At 36.0% G+C, this 18532-nt stretch overlaps 2 protein-coding genes across 3 annotated transcripts in view; one reads left to right on the plus strand and one right to left on the minus strand.

Moving 5' to 3' along the window:
- Window positions 1–10433: 10433 nt before the first annotated feature.
- LOC112046552 (uncharacterized) lies at window positions 10434–11393 on the minus strand. Its single transcript, XM_024083217.2, has one exon. The coding sequence runs from the start codon at window positions 11186–11188 to the stop codon at window positions 10442–10444; it is 747 nt and encodes a 248-aa protein (XP_023938985.2). The 5' UTR covers window positions 11189–11393; the 3' UTR covers window positions 10434–10441.
- A 2109-nt stretch (window positions 11394–13502) lies between these two features.
- Window positions 13503–18532, plus strand: part of LOC112050383 (uncharacterized) — a 249693-nt gene continuing 244663 nt past the window's right edge. For both annotated transcript variants that reach the window (XM_052889361.1, XM_052889362.1), the window contains exon 1: window positions 13503–13569. The gene's annotated coding sequence lies outside the window, so the exon portion shown is untranslated. The remainder of the gene's footprint in view (window positions 13570–18532) is intronic.

The following is an 18532-nucleotide window of genomic DNA, read 5'->3' on the forward strand; positions in this document are numbered from 1 at the left end:
TACTATTACATCGTCCACCGAGATCCTGTTGCTTGTTAATCTAATCCCCATTAGCCTTGTTAATATTAAATAAAGTGGCGTCTTTGAATTTTCAATTTCCTCCAGAAAGAAAATACGTTTATTCCTTTGATATAGGGTGACCATAGTTTTACAACATTTAGGATATTATCATCATTTCATCATCAACATATTTTAATTGCTTCCCACAAGGCCGGGCTTCCCTCCTTATAAGAGAGAAGATTCGTCTCGAGAGAGAAGTCTCGAGTTTTAATCTTCATTTCGTGAAGAGATGGTAACTGTAAAACCAAATCTTTTATAGATTTTGCGCAACTGCCGTTTCAACCTATATTTGTATGAAAAATGTTTTTAGCTCAATAAATCATTTATTTATTTATTTAAATCCACCATGCTGCGAGTGCGATTGTTAAATTACTTTATAACACATTTATTTCACCAATTTCGATTTTGTAATGTATCTCATTGTAATATAAAACCTTTATCATCCTTCAAAAACAACCTGACTTGCGTATCAAACAACAAAAATGACAAGCGTATCAAAATGTCATAATATGAAAAACAGACAAAAATCATTCATTTACAGAAAGTATTTTTCCTCGCAAATTAAAATATAAAATATAATGATAATAAAATATTAATTAAATTATAAAACTTCGTATGACGTATGTGCGCTTTAATAGTTACCTCTGCTTCCTTACTCGCCTTCGGCTCGAGCTTGAATATCGCTTCGGCTGTAATTTTCAACTTACTGCACTTATATCATAATATATTATAACGATCTCTATCAAATGTTAATCGGATTGGGGAATCAGAGTAACACTACCGTAGAACAAAGAAAGCGGATTGGCAGGCTTCGCACACGCAGAGAATTAAGAAAATTCTCTGGTATGCAGGTTTCCTTACGATATTTTTCCTTCACCGTTTGAGACAAGTGATATTTAATTTCTTAAAATGCACATATTTTGCCCCGGACCGGACCGGATTCGAACGGAATCGGAATTGGAGGCAGAATTCATATCCACTGGACTATCACGGGTCTTCAATGATAAGTGTTTAAATTAAAAGATTTTACTTATTATATTCAAAAATCAAAATAGAGTGTCGGCATACCTCATATCGCATGGTCACTCTACTTAAAATAAATAAACGTATTTATATTATCGTAAAACTCGACTTTATAATAAGATCGTTTTCATATTATAAAGTCGGTAGCTATGTTCAGTTCTATGTTAATATTTTTAAATTCATTTCGTGACCGCATGCAAGTATTAAACACGCATAGGTCGCCGGTACTTGTGACATTTCTTTTTGTGCTTTCCTAACAATCATTTTAAAACGAATTTCTGCATACAATTGTATCTACATACTATAATAATGTAATATACTAAAGGATATCTTAAAAATAAAAACATTGATAACTTAAGCCCACTGCCGTATGCGTGAGAGAAAAGCCAGAGTGGCGCCGTAACGCGTTACGTTACAAAGGGGTTTCCCCTCCTATAAGAAACTATCACTTCAAAAACAACAAAAAGATTTTGAAATAAGATTAATACGCAAATGAAATTTTGGACTTTATAGCTGATCAAAATAATTCGATAATTACATGCCCTAAATGTCTAGGGTAGGTTTTACCACCGAAATAAAGGCAATCAAGAAATAACCACCCACCTACCATTTGACGTCAATCCACATAGCTGTTGAAGACCAGCTTTCTCGTCTAACACTATGAATTTGAATGAAAAATTTAATTAGAGATATTTACGACCAAACGTGTACCTAAAGTAAACGTTCTAAAATTAACAGACCGAAATATAACTTAATTTTGAGCTCGTCTGGAGAAAAACTACCGTCAGTTAAAACCATTAGGTGAGATTGTAGTCAAGGGCTAACTTGTATTGTTGAAGAATAAAAAAAAAATAGTGGTACTGTTTCAAATGTTGAGAAAAGCTGTTGAGAAAAGAGCAACTGCAATCGCAGTCTTAAGATCCCTCTTCCCTCCCTCTCGCATTCGACTCCTGCGTTGTTACATCCGGCCCATACTTCTATACGGATGTGAAGCCTGGACAGTAATAGAAGACATCAGGAAACTTATAGAAGCGTTCTAAATGTGGGCGTTTAGACGCATGCGGGCTATCAGTTGGACTCACAAAGTGATGAATGCCGAAGTTCTGCGACGCGTCAATCAGAAGCGTGAACTTTTGCAGACCGTCAAGACAGAGAAGAGTCGCGTGTCTAGGGCACGTGCTACGACACGAGAGATACGAGCTTCTACAGCTCATCTTGATGGGAAAGGTTGCTGGTAGAAGAGGCGTTGGTCGCAGGAAGAAGTCTTGGCTGAGAAACATCAGAGAGTGGACCGGGATCGCGAGCGCCGCACAATTATTTCGCCTCGCGAAGGATAAAGACGAGTTCTAGAAATTGACTGCCAACCTTCGCTAGTCGGAGAGGCACCTTAAGAAGAAGACTGTTTAAAATAAACGGTTTCTTTTTCTTTCTTTTCTTTATCAAACGAAGTATGTCTAGCTAGCTCATGCTCTTGATTTATAATTAAAAGGGAGAAATTAGCTCGCAGTTTGACATTTTGAACACCAAGCACTAAAACAATAATGCATTCTGTGTATTCGGCCAACACACGATACGGGTCTATATCGGGTGAAACGGGTCACTCGTCTGGGTCACGGACTGAAATAAGCACGCGAAGCGTTCATTTGGCTTTTGTATAATACTAATATGGTGTGCTTTTTATATAAATACTAGCGGATGCCCGCGACATCGTCCACGTTAAAATCAATGTAAAATTTCAACCCCTATTTCACCACTTTAGGAGTTGAATTTTAAAAAATCCTGAATCACTTTATATTTTGTATTATTTTAAATGGTGAAATTGTCATTTGAATCATTAAATATCTTATAAATAATTTGCATACCTTCAACCAATATTTTACCTCTTTCTATTATTATTTTAGGGTCAAAGCCTATTCAATATAGGCTCCGAAACCACAGAACTGACTTGAAAAATTCTTTTACTGTTGGAAAGCTTCAATATCCCCGGGTACTATAGGCTATATTTTATTCCCGTATTCCTACGGGAATGGGAACCATATAGGTGAAACCGCGTGGCGTCCGCTGGTCGATACTAATATTATAAATGTGAAAGTAAGTCTGTTTGTCTGTTACCTTTTCACGGCTAACCGGCTGAACCGATCAAGATGAATTTTAGTATAATGGTAAATGGGACCTTGTAGCAAAACATACGGTAATTTTACTTAGCAAACAAACAATCAAATCTTTTATCTTCATAATATTAGTATAGAAGTATAGACTAGTAGTCGTCTAACTTCGTCCGCCAGAAAATCTGTGTAAGAGTTTTCGGGGGCTCTAAGGGCGATGCCTTATTAGTACATTACGTTGTTTCGTTGCAATAGCGATTAGAGTTGCAATTGCGATTGGGCACGTCTCAGTGCAAGAAGGCAATGCATGCACCTAGTCAGTTTCAACATCATCAATTAAGACAACACCGGCTAAGCACCGCCTTCATACTGATCAGCAGGTAGAACATATTATGATGTTATTTTTCGCTTTTTAGTTTAGTAGGTACGTTTTTAGGTTTTGAAGTCGGTTGTATATTTTTTTTATTAAAATTTTTATTATTTTTCCATTTTTAGTGTAAAATTTCATCTCAAACGAATACATCAGACCCCTAATGACAGTCACAACGCATCTTGGTACAAAATTCTCAGCAATACAAATTAATCAAGCTCAAGCACAAGGCAGCTACCGTAAACCGTTAAGGGGTTCCCTTAATTGACCTTGGTCTTCATCATCAGACCCCTAAAGACACAACTCATCTAGGTAGAAAGTTCTCAGCAATACGAATTAATCAAGGCCAAACACATGGTAGTTACTGTAAACTGTTAAAGAGTTACTGTCAACCACAAGGTAACTGCTGTAAATCGCCGAGGAGTTCCCTCGTCTGTTTTATGGCTTTATCATCAGATCGATTTTAAACCTTCATGAAATTGTAGTGCTTAAAAGTACTAAATGGAAAAGTTTACGAACACACTAGACACCGATATAATTTCCGAAAGTTCCCCTCAATTTCTCCAGGATTCCATCATCAGATCTTGATGATGATGGCAATGGGACCAAATGGAGACTATACCGTTTCAAACAAAAAAAGATTTTTTGAAATCGGTCCAGGCGTCTTTAAGTAATCAGTGTACATACATAAAAAAAAAAAATAGCGACCGAATTGAGAATCTCCTCCTTTTTGAAGTCGGTTAAAAAGAAATGTGTACATTGAGGCATCGTCCGTTGAGACGTCTGCGACGACCCAGCGCTTTATTGTATCATGTCATTTAGAGTATATGGCAAACGTGGCAGCATCGACGCTTCGACAAAGCACCGTAGGTACTAATGGGGCGTCGTTTTAACGTGACGAGTACGCGACTTGTGTAGCGTGCGACATACGGATAATCGATGTGTTGCGTCGTGTGCAGAATATAACGATATTATATGGAAGTGCAATCTTCCATACAATTTCCTTCTTGACGCTCGGACTGACGAGCGATTAGAAAGATACAAAACTCGAGTTGCTTGTCGATATTCTCGAAGGAGAACGACCTAAGACCGCCAACCGACAATGGAGAAGCGTAGTAAAAAAAGCTCCTTATATACCTTTTCATATATGAAAGCCTAGTCCTTAAATGGGTTCATAAAATAGGCTGATAATTTAATGAGTATTATACATATTATATATCATATAATAAAGTGCAACACGAAACCATGGACATGTGTCTCAATAAGTTTAAAGTTTTTACAAAACGCAAGTTTTTATAGAATACTTGTATTATAGTGTTAATGACTTAATTATAAACCATAACAATGCTTGGAAATTAAATGACTGGCTACTTAAATAAATGACGATAAACAGAAAAATGGGCGGGCGATGGAGCGAGTTATGCTTGGGGTTTCTCTGCGTGATCGAATCATAAATGAGGAGATCCGCAGAAGAACCAAAGTCATTGATATAGCTCAGCGAGTCGCGAAGCTGAAGTGACAATGGGCAGGCCACATAGTTTGAAGAGCCGATGGATATTGTGGTGCTGGAATGGCGACCCCCCACTAGGTGGACCGAGGTTCATCGAGACCATTTTGTTTGGAAGTCCATGTCCAGCAGTGGACGTCCATTGGCCGTTAATGATGATAATGATGAAACAAAAAAAACCCTGGCTGGGTTTGTCGTGGGCTCTTGTCGGTCCATAGCTAATCTAAATTTAATTGTAATAAATTAATTTTGACTTTGACTTTCATTTCGATTTGACTTAACTTATAGACCTCAAGTACCAGTGGTTCTGTAACTACTTACCCATACGTCGCGCGCACTTATAATAAAGACTGATTGTCGGGTTCGCGTGTTTTATTCGAAACCCAGTCGATTGACCCGATCCCGGCCGATAAGAGGAAACTCCATAAATCACAGTGAACAACGTTTCTTATGTAATAGTGCAATGAAAACTGTCTTAAAACTAGGGCACTTAAATCGAGTGTACAAAACACAAATACTAGATGTAAAGAGATTGTAACAGGGCTCGTTTGGTATAGCACTACCGCAATCAAAATCAAAATCAAAAATCATTTATTTCAAGTAGGCTCAGTTTACAAGCACTTTTGACACGTCAGTTGACTATTTGTAAAGATTCTACCACCGGTTCGGAAGGCAGGTTCTGCTGAGAAGAAACCGGCAAGAAACTCAAAGTTGCTCTTTTTAAAAAATCATACAATATTATAATTTACAATTGATGATAACATTACAATTTCTTATAGTTTTACTTTTTGTGTGAAGGTGGAAGCTGATCCAACGGCCTCCAAGCGCTTTTATCTTTAAGGAACTCATCAATGTTGTAGTAACCTCGACTAAGTAAATGTTTTTTAACACATTGCTTAAAGCTATGCATTGGCAGATCCATCACAGTCTTGGGGATCTTGTTATAGAAGAGTACACCCAAACATACAAAAGATTTTTTTACTTTTGGAGACGATATGCAGAAATAACTAACTTATGCCCGTGTCTAGTAAGACGTGGGTTTAAATCTCCTTTTCGTTTGTACAAATTAATATTTTGTCTTACATATACTATACTGTTATATATATCTTGACAGGCTACTGTTAGTATACCTATTTCTTTAAATGTTTTGTTAGCCAAACAGTATAGTGGTGTCGCAAGGGATAGTACCAGTGAAATTACTTAGCACATAAGGATTACGAGTATCACGTATGCCTTTGGTAATTAGAGACCTTTACATGACGATTGATGATTGATTTTAACCAATATAGCTATGTGGCTATCTCTCTCTTAGCGTTGGGAAAGAAATGAGACTGAGACTACTTTACTGCCATTGATCGAATTTTGTCTATTTCTCTGCACGAGAGATATATTTTTTTTTATTCTTTACAAGTTAGCCCTTGACTGCAATCGCACCTGATGGTAAGTGACGATGCAATCTAAGTTGGAAGCGGGCTAACTTGTTAAGAAGAGGATGAATATCCACACCCCTTCGGTTTATACACGACATCGTACCGGAACGCTAAATCGCTTGGCGGTACGTCTTTGTCGGTAGGGTGGTAACTAGCCACGGCCAAAGCCTCCCACCAGCCAGACCTGGACCAATTAAGAAAACCACAATCGGCCCAGCCGGGGATCGAACCCAGGACCTCCGTCTTGTAAATCCACCGCGCTTACCACTGCGCCACGGAGGTCGTCGAAATGATGGCTATCTCTCTCTTAGCGTTGGGAAAGAGATGGGACTGGTACTACTCTATTGCCATTGATCGACTTTTTGTCTATTTCTCTGCACGAGATATGTTTTTAGTCGCATGCTAGGCGTACAGATGTATGTATATACATGGTGATGACCGGAACCGGATGGCTTATCGTACTCACCACTAAAAATATTTTAGAATAGTACTGCAAAATAGCCAATATAGTATTTTAAAGTTTCTGAGGTTATACGGAGTAATCTCTGGATATAGTGAACCTATTTAAAATAAAATTAAGCGACTTCAAAAAAAGGGTTTCAATTCGACGCGTATGATTTTTTTAATGATTGTTACCTCATAACTTCGTCATATAGAGCATTCTTCCAGATTGGTCCAATTTTATTTTCATAAAAATCGGTTTAGTAATTTTGTGTTAAAATTAAAATAACTGAAATATGTATTAGAAATTGGTTTCGTTTTTATGTTTAAAAGATATGCATATCTTTTAATAGAAAAGATAACATTAATTCTATAGGCAAAAGGCGACCTTATCACTAATAGTGAATAGTAATCTCTTCCAGGCAATATAAACATATAATAATAATAATAATAATAATAATAGCCTTTTATTCAGATTATTAATTTTTACAAACTAAAAACATAAACGAAAGATTTATGAGTGTAGTAGCTGTTTCTTGGTTATTTTTTGGAAATCTGTTTGCCAATCGGCAAAGGCCTCCTCCAACCTCTTCCATTCCTGTCTATCTTCAGCCACTCTATTCCACGTCACGCCTGCTACTTGTCTGATGTCGTCGTCCCATCTTTTTTGTGGTCTACCTCTTCTTCTTTTTCCTTCTCTGGGGTACCATTGTGTCACAAATTTGCTCCATTTGTCTTTTCCTCTTATTGTGTGCCCTGCCCACCGCCATTTGAGCCTTTTGATTTTGTTTGTTATATCTATGGTTTTGGTTTTGTTTCTTATGACAAATTTTTTCACTCTGTCTGACTTTTTTATATTTAACATGCTCCTTTCCATTGCATGTTGGCAGGTCGCGAGTTTGCTTAGTGTATGTTTTGTTAACGCCCAAGTTTGGCTGCCATACATAAGGACAGGTAGTACACATGTATCAAAAAGTTTACTTTTCATGTTTATATGAAGCGTTCTATCTTTCATGATTTCCTTAAAACTCCAGTATCTCTTCCAGCCGTTGGTTATTCTTCTTTCTACTTCTTTGCCTACAGAATCTTTTTGGGTCATTAGCTGTCCTAGGTATATGTGTTCATCTGTGTAATCGATTTCCGTTTTCCCTGAGATTATAGTGGTTTTCTCTCCATTAGTTACTACTCTTGTTTTCTCTGGATTCAAATTCAACCCTACTTTCTCACTTTCATTTGCCAGTTCGGTAATCATTCTTGTTATGTCTTCTGATGTATTAGCAAATAACACTACATCGTCTGCAAATCTCAAATGCGTTAGTGAGGTACCGTTGATATTAATTCCTAAATTTTCCCAATGGAGACGTCTAAATATCGATTCTAGTACAGCGGAGAATAGTTTTGGAGAAAGAGGGTCACCTTGTCTGACACCTTTTTCTACTCTTATCTGTTCGCCTTTTTTTTCCAGTTGTATTTTCGCAGTACTTTGATTATATACATTTTTTATTAAACGAATATATTTATGTTCAATTCCTTGTTGCTTTAGGGTCTCCCATATGTTTGCATGAAACAAGGAATCGAATGCTTTGCTGTAATCGACGAATGCAATGTAGTATGTACGCTGATATTCATCATACTTTTCTAAGACTTGGCGTACTACGTGTATATGGTCGATCACCGAATAGTCTTTACGAAAACCCGCCTGTTCAATGGGTTGTTGTTCGTCTAATGTTTTTTCAATTCGCTTTAATAAAATCTTAGCGAAAATCTTATATATGTTGGACATAAGGCTAATAGGGCGGTAATTTGCGATTTCATGTTTGTCCCCTTTCTTATACAAAAGGATGATGTTAGACACTGTCCATTGCTGTGGAATAGTTTCGGTGATCATGATCTCATTAAACATTTCTATAAGGATAGGTGTCATGCAGTCCTTGTTTTCTATTAGAATTTCGTTAGTAATACCATCAGGCCCTGGTGCTTTGTCCCTCCTTTGACTAATGATGGCTTTTTCTACTTCATCGTAAAGAATGTTAGGGATGTCTGAGGTCTCTGTTAGATCACTTTCGTCCTGTGAGATGTTGCATTCATATATTTTTTTGTAGTAAGATGTAGCAATCCCTAAAATATCTGCTCTGTGATGATTCCATTTTCCACATCCTCTTTTCATTTTAACGATCCAGTCCTTTGAGTTGATTAATTCTTTATAGGCTTTTTTGACACCACCTGTTTTCATTATGTACTTTTCAATAGTTTCCATTCTATTTCTTTTCCTATCCGCTCTTATACTTTCTTTAATATTTCTACTGATTTCTGCTAAACGTCTTCTTCTGTCCTTTTCACTTTTTGTGTTGATTAAATGGTTTCTTTGTTCTAGTAATTTTAAAGAGGTAGATGTAAGCCATTTTCTCGGTTCAACTCTTGTATTTGTAGCGTGATGTGTTGCAGCTTTAATGGTATTCTCTATCCAGTTGTATTTATCCTGTGTTCCTAGGTGAATTGTGCTTTCTTTGAAATCTGTAAATTTGTCTCTGAGAGTCCTTGCTAGTTGGTCCATTTGAAGTTTGCTAAGTTTACTGTTTCTTGGTCCTTGTCTAGGTCTTGGTTTTCTTGGTTGGATTGTTTTTAGTTCGGCTCTGATTAGTCTATGATTTGTATTGAAGTTGAATTGGCTGATGACGTTGAAGTCGATGAAATAGTTGTTCCTGTTAGTCATAAAGAAATCAATTTCATTTTTTATTTTGCCGTCTGGCGAAGTCCAGGTCCACATTTTTTTCTTGTTTTTCTTGTATTTAGAATTTAAAATGATTAGATTATTCTCCAGCGCAAAATTTGTGATTTTTTCCCCATTCCTACTTCTGGTTTTGCTACTATACGTGTACGGTCCAATTATTGTGTTTTCTCCGGGGCGTCTTGCTCCAATTTGACCATTAAAGTCACCCATTACTATTAGGTTTTTATGGGCATAATTTTGAATAGTTCTATGTAGGTCAAGGTAGAATTTGTCTATGGTTTCCAAATCAGACTGTTCTGTAGGCGAATATATTTGTATTACAGACCACGAATCTTTGTACCCTGGTATCTTCAAATTCATCAATGCTATGCGCTCTGATGTTCCAATAAATCCTTCTATATAATTCGCAAGGTGTTTCTTAACAATAAAGCCAACCCCATGATGCCCTGGAGTTGTCCCTAAATGGTAAAGTATAAATTCTGGATATGTGACAATTCTTTCACCCATTCGCCTTACTTCGCTTAAACCGACGATGTCCCATTTAATTTTTTCCAAGGCATACATTAATTCGGTAAGATTTTCTTCATTTTTTAAAGTGAGTACATTAAGGGCTGCAATATACATTCTTGTTTTTTTCTGCTTCTTGAACTGTTTTGTTGGAGGGTTGTGGTCTTTTTCCCCCACGAGGACCAGTCGGCTTGGGGGAGATTGTATTTTTTCTGATTGTTGGTTTGTACAGATTGTTCGGTTTTCCCGTTTCCCATTTGTTGATTGCTATTGATTTTTGTGTATGTTGTTGGTCAAAGAGTTTGATCGAGGTCTCAGTACATCGAAGGCATTTTTTCTATTAGTTTTAATAGAGCTTAACATTTGTTGTTTTCGGGGGTGTGTTTTAGATGGTGACTGTGGTGAAGTAGTTGCTTCCCTCTTCCTTTTATCAGTAGTGGGTTCCTTGACTATTAGCCTATCGTATTTTAAAAAAGCTGTGTTTCCCTTTTTCCTCTCTTCTAGCAGTTGTGGTTGCAAAGCTTTCCTTTTCTCTAGAACTTCCTTCGAGTAATCCTCTGATACATGGATTTTCTTAAAACTCCTTTTACATTTCATAATTTCGCCTTTTTTCCATCCGTTTGTAAAAGAACACAGCACTGGCCTTGGTTTGATCTCGACTTTATTTTTTCCTAAGCGGTACAGTTTGTTCACTTCATTTTCTTCTACATTTATATTCAAATCCCCTTGAAAGGTCTCCTGGACACTCTTAAATAACTCCGTTGTTGACTTTTCTGTCTCATCCAACCCAAAAATAATTATGTTGTTACTTTTCTTGTCTCTTTTCAAGTATTCTATCTCTTTCTCTAGATTGGTAATTTTTTGTTTCAATTGTTGGTTTTCTTCAATGACTGGATTAAGTTTTTCATCCATATAATCCCTATAGTTTTGCGTAAGAGATTCTTTTAAGTCAGCCGTCTGTTTCTGCATTTCTAATTTCATTTTATCGAACAGCATTTGAAATTGTTCTTCCATATTGCTGCGTACAGTTTCGTGAAAAGGAACGTAAAAATATTGTAGGTAAAAATATTTTTTGTTCTGACAACACTGGCGTCGATACCAACGTAACAAACTGACGTGTCCGATGACAGATATGTTAAACTTCTAATTCAAATTGACGTTCGAGTTAAATGACAAGTTATATTCTAACCTCAATTTATGAAGTAAACTTTCCGCTTCACTTTTCTTGGTAAATCTTGGTTAATATCTGAAAGTTATTTGTTGTACGTCTTCCGGAGCTGTGTTGTTTTTGTTCTTAGCAGTGATGGTATCAAAGTGCACGTTTAAATATTTTAAAATAGGCGTTTTGTTTCGGACTAAATCACAGTGGTGTTTACACGTTAAAGACCGGAACCGGAATATAAACATAAATAATCTGATAATAACATCTAATATTGTTTAATAATAAGATTATTATTTACTAATAGAAAGCCACGTTATTTATGAGTGACATAGGCTATATTTTATCTTCCTAAGGAAACGGGAACTAAACGGGTGAAACCGCGAGGCGTCTGCTAGTCATTTAATAAAGAAATGTCTGTGAGTACTACCCTCTCAAAGCGTACTTCCTTTTGAATAAATTAAAGCAGCGAAATTCTTAGGTCATACCTGAAAAGCTATCCCCAGCTCGGATAAAACATAAAGCATTTTATTTCTCCTTCAAGGGTCTGATATTTGATATTTTATAGATACTAGTGTAATGTCTGCGACTATGCTTGCAATTTTAGCTATTCTCCAGTATAGCCTGCTATAAAAGAAAAATTAACAATCGTTATAATTTTATTATTTAACATAATTATTATCTATAATATCTATTGAACGCGCTAGTCTCAGGAACTACTAATCCGATTTAAAAAATTCTTTCAGTGTTAGATAGCCCATTTATCGAGGAAGGCTATCGGCTATATATTATCCCCTTACTCCTACGGGAACGAGAACCACGCGTGTGAAACCGCATGGTGTCTGCTAGATTAACATAAAATTGAAAATTTGGTAAACCCCCGGATGTCATGAAATTTTTAATTACACTCTCGATCAAGTCATCAATATTCAGTGCGCTTTCATTTGTGACCCCACTCAAGTATATTTGCAGACATTCGGTTATTCTTCCCCAATTTCACCCCCTAATTTGATTTGCAACAAACACATTTCTGACTCCGTAATTTTTTTAGTTTTTTTTTATTTAGTTGATTGACTACGTCATATAATGGAGGCCTTTGTAGCACGAGTCTTTTTGTACAATGAAGCGAAGCCGAATTGCAGAATAGACAGCACGAGTGCTACTATAGCCAATTATGTGTAATGGCTAACATAACCACCATGATAAAATAAAAGAAAAATGTAAATTGTATTTGTATCGGCCTGGTCTCCTGGTTTTGTCTATTTTATGGAAGCCTGATTTTTTGTAGATAATTATTAAAATAACTATATAAAAATTAAAAAAAAATAAAATTGTAGCACTCGTGTGGTAATGAACATTACCAAACGACCTGTAGGAATGAATAGCTTTGTGATGTGATTTGACATTTTATATTAAGTTGATTACGAAATGGGAGTACAAAAAAGTTTTAAAAGTAATACATATCTATTTGTCATATAAACTGCACTTCTTACGATACTCATTTGACAAAATCTACGTTCACATTAATAAACGTCCCTCGGTGTTAAATTTCGATTTTTCTTATTGTAAATACCCATGGGAAAAACAATTCTATGATTATCAAGCGAAAGTCCATTTTCAGTTGCAGTTAAAACCGAGCTCAGTACTACCTAATATGAACCGTGGAAAGCAAACAGTACATTCGGAAAACTGGCCGTTGATTCACGAAAATGACCCTTAAAATTAAGTGTATAAGAGCTATTGTTACGGCACGCTTCATAACAATTATAACGTAATCGAATTCGGACATTTGTGTTCGCTGCACACATTTGCAGTCGTTTTCAACCGTACAAAACTTGACAAACAAAAATGAATCTTCTGCTTAAGGATTAAGACTCAAAATTCATACAGCGAAATATACTACAGTAACGGTGACTTGTGAGTGTGGCCGCGCGTATTCGCTTTTCCGGCACACAAACTTACAGCTGGAAAATCAAATAGTGTTCATTAACAAAATTGAACCTTATTCCTTTGTAATAAAGTGTATTTTACATTGGATTGATTTTGATGTATACGTTGTTTTGTGAGTTGAGAGTTGGCCTGGGCAGAGGACTTAAAGGGGTGTGAGGGGTTTACGGGGTGCCGAGGGACAGCTAAAGCCTTTCCAGGTCTACTACGCTAGTAGCTTCGCGTCCCTCGTGTCGCTCGCACGTATGGCGCGCTATGGAACGCGCGGGCGATTTTCGAATTTTTTTAAGTAATTCTCCCACCTCCTTAGACATTTCTTTTATATTTGTATATTTTTTTTAAAGTGCTGTGAACGCATTTTTTTTTACAATGTGGCTTGGATGGTGCCTGTGTGGTACAGGCTGTTGAGGGGTGAATATAATATGACCTAGTTGTAAAGATGTTAACATAGGTACTTTATAACTTCTAAATATTGATAGTATAATGCATCATGTAAATCCTACCTACGGAGTTATATAAATGGACAGACAAACTTTGCAATGGATTTGGATTATGTAACATGATGGATTGATGGATTACGAATATTCTTAATTTTCAATATTACAAATACTTCAATTCTGATTTTAAGTAAGTAATTTTAAGGCTTAAGATTATTACGAAACATCATTAAATATTTGTAATTAATTTCAACAATACAATAATTAAAAATATAATGAGCATTGTATATTTACTATAAAAATACAATTTATAAAATTTATTAGGAGAACAGTCGAGTACCTTTGCCTTGGTCTTGATGAATAATAAAAAAAAACAATCCGTCTAACGTAAAAAGCGCGGGAACACACGCGATATGGCGGGAACGGAGTGCCGAATCAAAATTTCATTAGCAGAATAAATCGGTCGTAATCCGAGAGCTCTCATAATATAAGCCTGAATCGTAAATTAAAATATCGAGTTATCACGATAGGTTAAATTTGAAGAGGCACTCGTCATAACAGATTAAAAATACATGCAAAAATGACCACGGAAATGAAAATGGAAAAGTATTAATATTCCCATTGGTGTGTTAAATAATGAAATGGAAAAGTATTTATATATTCCCATTCTATGTTGTGTTAAACAATTAACAGCAAGTATTGTTAATACTTTATGTCGTTCTTATTGATGATTGGCTTCGGCCGTGGCTAGTTACCACCCTACCGGCAAAGGCGTACCGCCAAGCGATTTAGCGTTCCGGTACGATGTGTAGAAATAGAAAGGTGTGTGGATTTTCATCCTCCTCCTAACTAGTTAGCCCGCTTCAATCTTAGATTTCATCATCACTTACCATAAGATGAGGTTGTAGACGAGAACTTGTAAAGAATATCCCTGATGAAATGACTTGTCATTATTAAACATACATAACGTTGACTAGCAAATCCTCGCAGTTTCACCTGCGTAGTTCCCGTACCGGTGGATATAAGGGGACTAGCTGACGCCGCGCGGTTTTAAGCGCGTGGTTCCCGTTCCCGTAAGAATACGGGGATAATATATATCCTTTCTTAATAAATGGGCTATATAATCACGGTGAAAGAATTTTTCTAATCGGACCAGTAGGTTCTGAGATTAGCACGTTCAATCAAACAAACAAATTCAGCTTCATAATATTAGTATAGATTATGTCTACTTGGTAAAGATAGAGCTTTCTAACGGCGAAAAAATCGTAAAATCCGCTCTTTTCGGACACCTAATTACCATAATCTACCTACCTATCAAATATCATCTTTGTATGGCATTTATATATTAAGATATTAATTCTTATATGTTATATATTTTTATAAAATAATATTTGCTATATCTTGGTTATAAAAGAATTCACTTACATTTATAATTCGTTTTTACTTAGCTTAGTTTTGGAATGTTACTATTTAATATACTTTTTACTAAGACACATTCATGACTTTGTTTGTGTGGGTATCGGATTTTTTTGTCGGATAACTCTACCTCGTCAGTCGTCCTCGTGATTGAGGAAACTACTATAAATATCTGTGTTTCTTAATTCTTACAACCTAGGTGTCTATATCCACTTGACTCCTAAATGGACGACCGGTCGCCCATCGTATCCATTACGTGACATGTAAAAAAATTTAAAGTAAACTAAGGGCAATAGGCGAGCACAGTATCATGCTCCACGCGATAGAGGAATATAAAGATTTTTTAAATGGCTCACAACGGTAGATTAAAACCGCATTCCCTGACTGTCGGCTTCTTCAACGCAGACGGGCTTTTCGATAAAAAAACTCGCGGGCAGCGAATGGTTATGGGTATAATAGGCATCTTCTAGGCAAGTACCACTAAGTTTCTACTTACGATAAAGTGAGATCGTAGTGAAGCGCGAACCTATTTTGTACATTAATAATTATAGACAGAAAAACAATGTTTAATAAAGCATTATATTCATGCTATATTATTTTTTATCAAGCAGACAGAAGAATTACTTTTACGTGCACAACATAAATAATAGTTTCACGACAAATCGTTCTAGCGTTTATATAGTAACAATTTTTGCAGAAACAAATTTAACTTAAGACAATTTATCATAAAACGTGAAACCTATATAAAATATCTGTAGCTTTGAAAAATGAAGGCTTCATTGTTTGGCCCCAGTCTTCCTTTCAGGTTAAATCGTTCACCCAAGGCTGTGTATTGTAGCACCCCATACACCCTACAACCCTACCCCTGACCCTTACAGCGGTAGTATTCATGACAGTATTTGTTTTTGTATTCAACCCACTTTTTTATTGTATACAAATTGTATCTCTGTTAATGCTTATAGTGGGTTATAAAAACGATGTTTTTACTGAAAACAAAGTTGCAGTTTGAAGATTGGTTTGAATGATTTTAGTTTTGTATTTTAACATAGTTCAAAAAAGGAACTATAGGAACTATATGAGGTTCTATATTCGTCGCGATTGTTTTTTAGGTTTGTTAACTTCAATAATCAACGAAATTCAATATTAACTATAAGTTTTTTAAAAACCATAGTAATAGTTTAAATTTTAAAACTTTTTTTCGGATCTGTGTGCCACAATTAGCACACGGTAAAATTGTGGGAACAGCAAAATAAATTCTGATATTTATTGGAATTATATTTTTTTTTAATTTACACTCAAAACTCTTTATGGAAATGTAAAACATAAATGCAGCACTGTTTTCAAAGTTGGGAATGTTTGAAAGTTTGAAAAACCAACGGCATAAAATTAGTCAACTAAAACAAATAGAAAAAAGTACTTGACCAGCTTATAACTGCTGTAATTCCGCTTGTTGGAACTGCGAGACGTCCGACGAATAAGCTCATGAATAATAACTGTGGCCTATTACAATTTAAGCCTGGTTTGTCTTTATATTTCACTAGCTGACTTCGCGCGGTTTCACCCGAGTAGTTCCCGTTCCCGTAAGAATACGGAGATAATATATCATTTATGGCCTTCCTCGATAAATTGGCTATTTAATACTGAAAGAATTTTTCAAATCGGACAAGTAGTTCCTGAAATTAGCGAATTCAAGCAAAGGAACCAGCTTCAGCTTTATAATATTAGTTTAGATCATCATCATCATCATATCAGCCGATGGACGTCCACTGCAGGACATAGGCCTTTTGTAGGGACTTCCAAACATCACGATATTGAGCCATCTGCATCCAGCGAGTCCCTGCGACTCGCTTGATGTCATCAGCCCACCTGGTGGGCTGACCAACCCTGCGTTAACTAGTGCGGGGTCGCCATTCAAGCACCTTGGGACCCCAACGTCCATCGGCTCTTCGAACTATGTGCCCCGCCCAGACCTTCATCTAACTTTATACTATACTAGCTGATGCCGCACGATTTTACCCGCGTGGTTCCTGTTCCCGTAGGAATATGGAGATAATATATAGCCTATAGTCTTCCTTGATAAATGGGCTATTTAACACTGAAAGCATTTTTCAAATTGGATCAATAATTCCAGAGATTAGCGCGTTCAATCAATCAAACAAACAAACTCTTCAGCTTTATAATATTAAACGCTTTTTTAACGTCCGTTAAAAAACTCTTCTGTGAATATGGGCTCAAAGAAGAAAGAATAATATCAGAAATCTTCTTTATCAAACGACTTCCCACACTTTTTTCCTTCTTTCCGTTACATGAACAACTTACCTAAAAATCTAAAGTAGGTTCCTTCATCTTTATCAATGAGGCCGATATTCAGTAGTTTATACCTATTTTTCCTAATTAGAGGAAATTCTCTCCCATTTCAAGGCGCATTCAAAGGCTTTTGAAATCTGTTTATACAAAGTCGTCTTTTTTTCTTTTACCTAGAAGAAACATCTTTAGCTTTTTTAAAATTATATCATAGTGATGTACCTTATACAATATCCGATTTAGATTACCGTAGAGTTTAATATACTTGTATTAGCGACCGCACGTGACTTCGTCAACCTTTAGACCTCCTTAATCCGGCCCTGTCATAAAATCCATTCTTAGACGTCTATTATCTATAAACTACCTCCCTGCCAAATTTCATCTTTGTACGTCAAGCGGTTTTCGAGATTTCGTGATGAATGAAACTTTTCGCATTGATATATTAAGATTTTATTATAGCGTGATTATTAGATACTAGCTGACACCGCGCAGTTTCACCCGCATGGTTTCCGTTCCGGTAGGAATATGGGGATAATATATAGCCTATAGCCTTCCTCGATAAATGGGCTATCTAACACTGAAAGAATTTTTAAAATCGGATCAGTAGTTCCTGAGATTAGTGCGTTCAATCAAACAAACAAACTCTTCAGCATTATAATATTAGTATAAAGTTGTTGTATTTCTAAGTGTACAGACAGGCGCGTATGTGTGTCAAACTGAAGAAGGGTCAGCAAAACAGAAACATGTTTATAAATTGTCCTCTAACCGTAAGTATTTGTTAAACAACGTGTTTTTTTGTAAACAAGTTTTAATGTTTTGATGTTACATAGGTGAATAATCTAACAATAATTATTTTCTGACGTTCTTTTAGTTTATACACACACACACACTCACAGGAACATACATTGTTTTTTTTTATTCTGTTGCTTTTCATTTATCGTCTCAATTCAATTTTTAGTTGTTTTATTCAAATTAAAAGTATTTGATGTTTGGTCTACTAACTTATTATAGCCTGTTTAGTCAAATAATTATGGTATTAAGACTATATATATAGCCTTAACTCAACAAAGTTCAAAATTAAACTAAATTTTACTT

The sequence above is a fragment of the Bicyclus anynana genome, chromosome 25 (genome assembly GCF_947172395.1).
Source record: "Bicyclus anynana chromosome 25, ilBicAnyn1.1, whole genome shotgun sequence".
In the NCBI taxonomy this organism is placed as follows: Eukaryota; Metazoa; Arthropoda; class Insecta; order Lepidoptera; family Nymphalidae; genus Bicyclus; species Bicyclus anynana.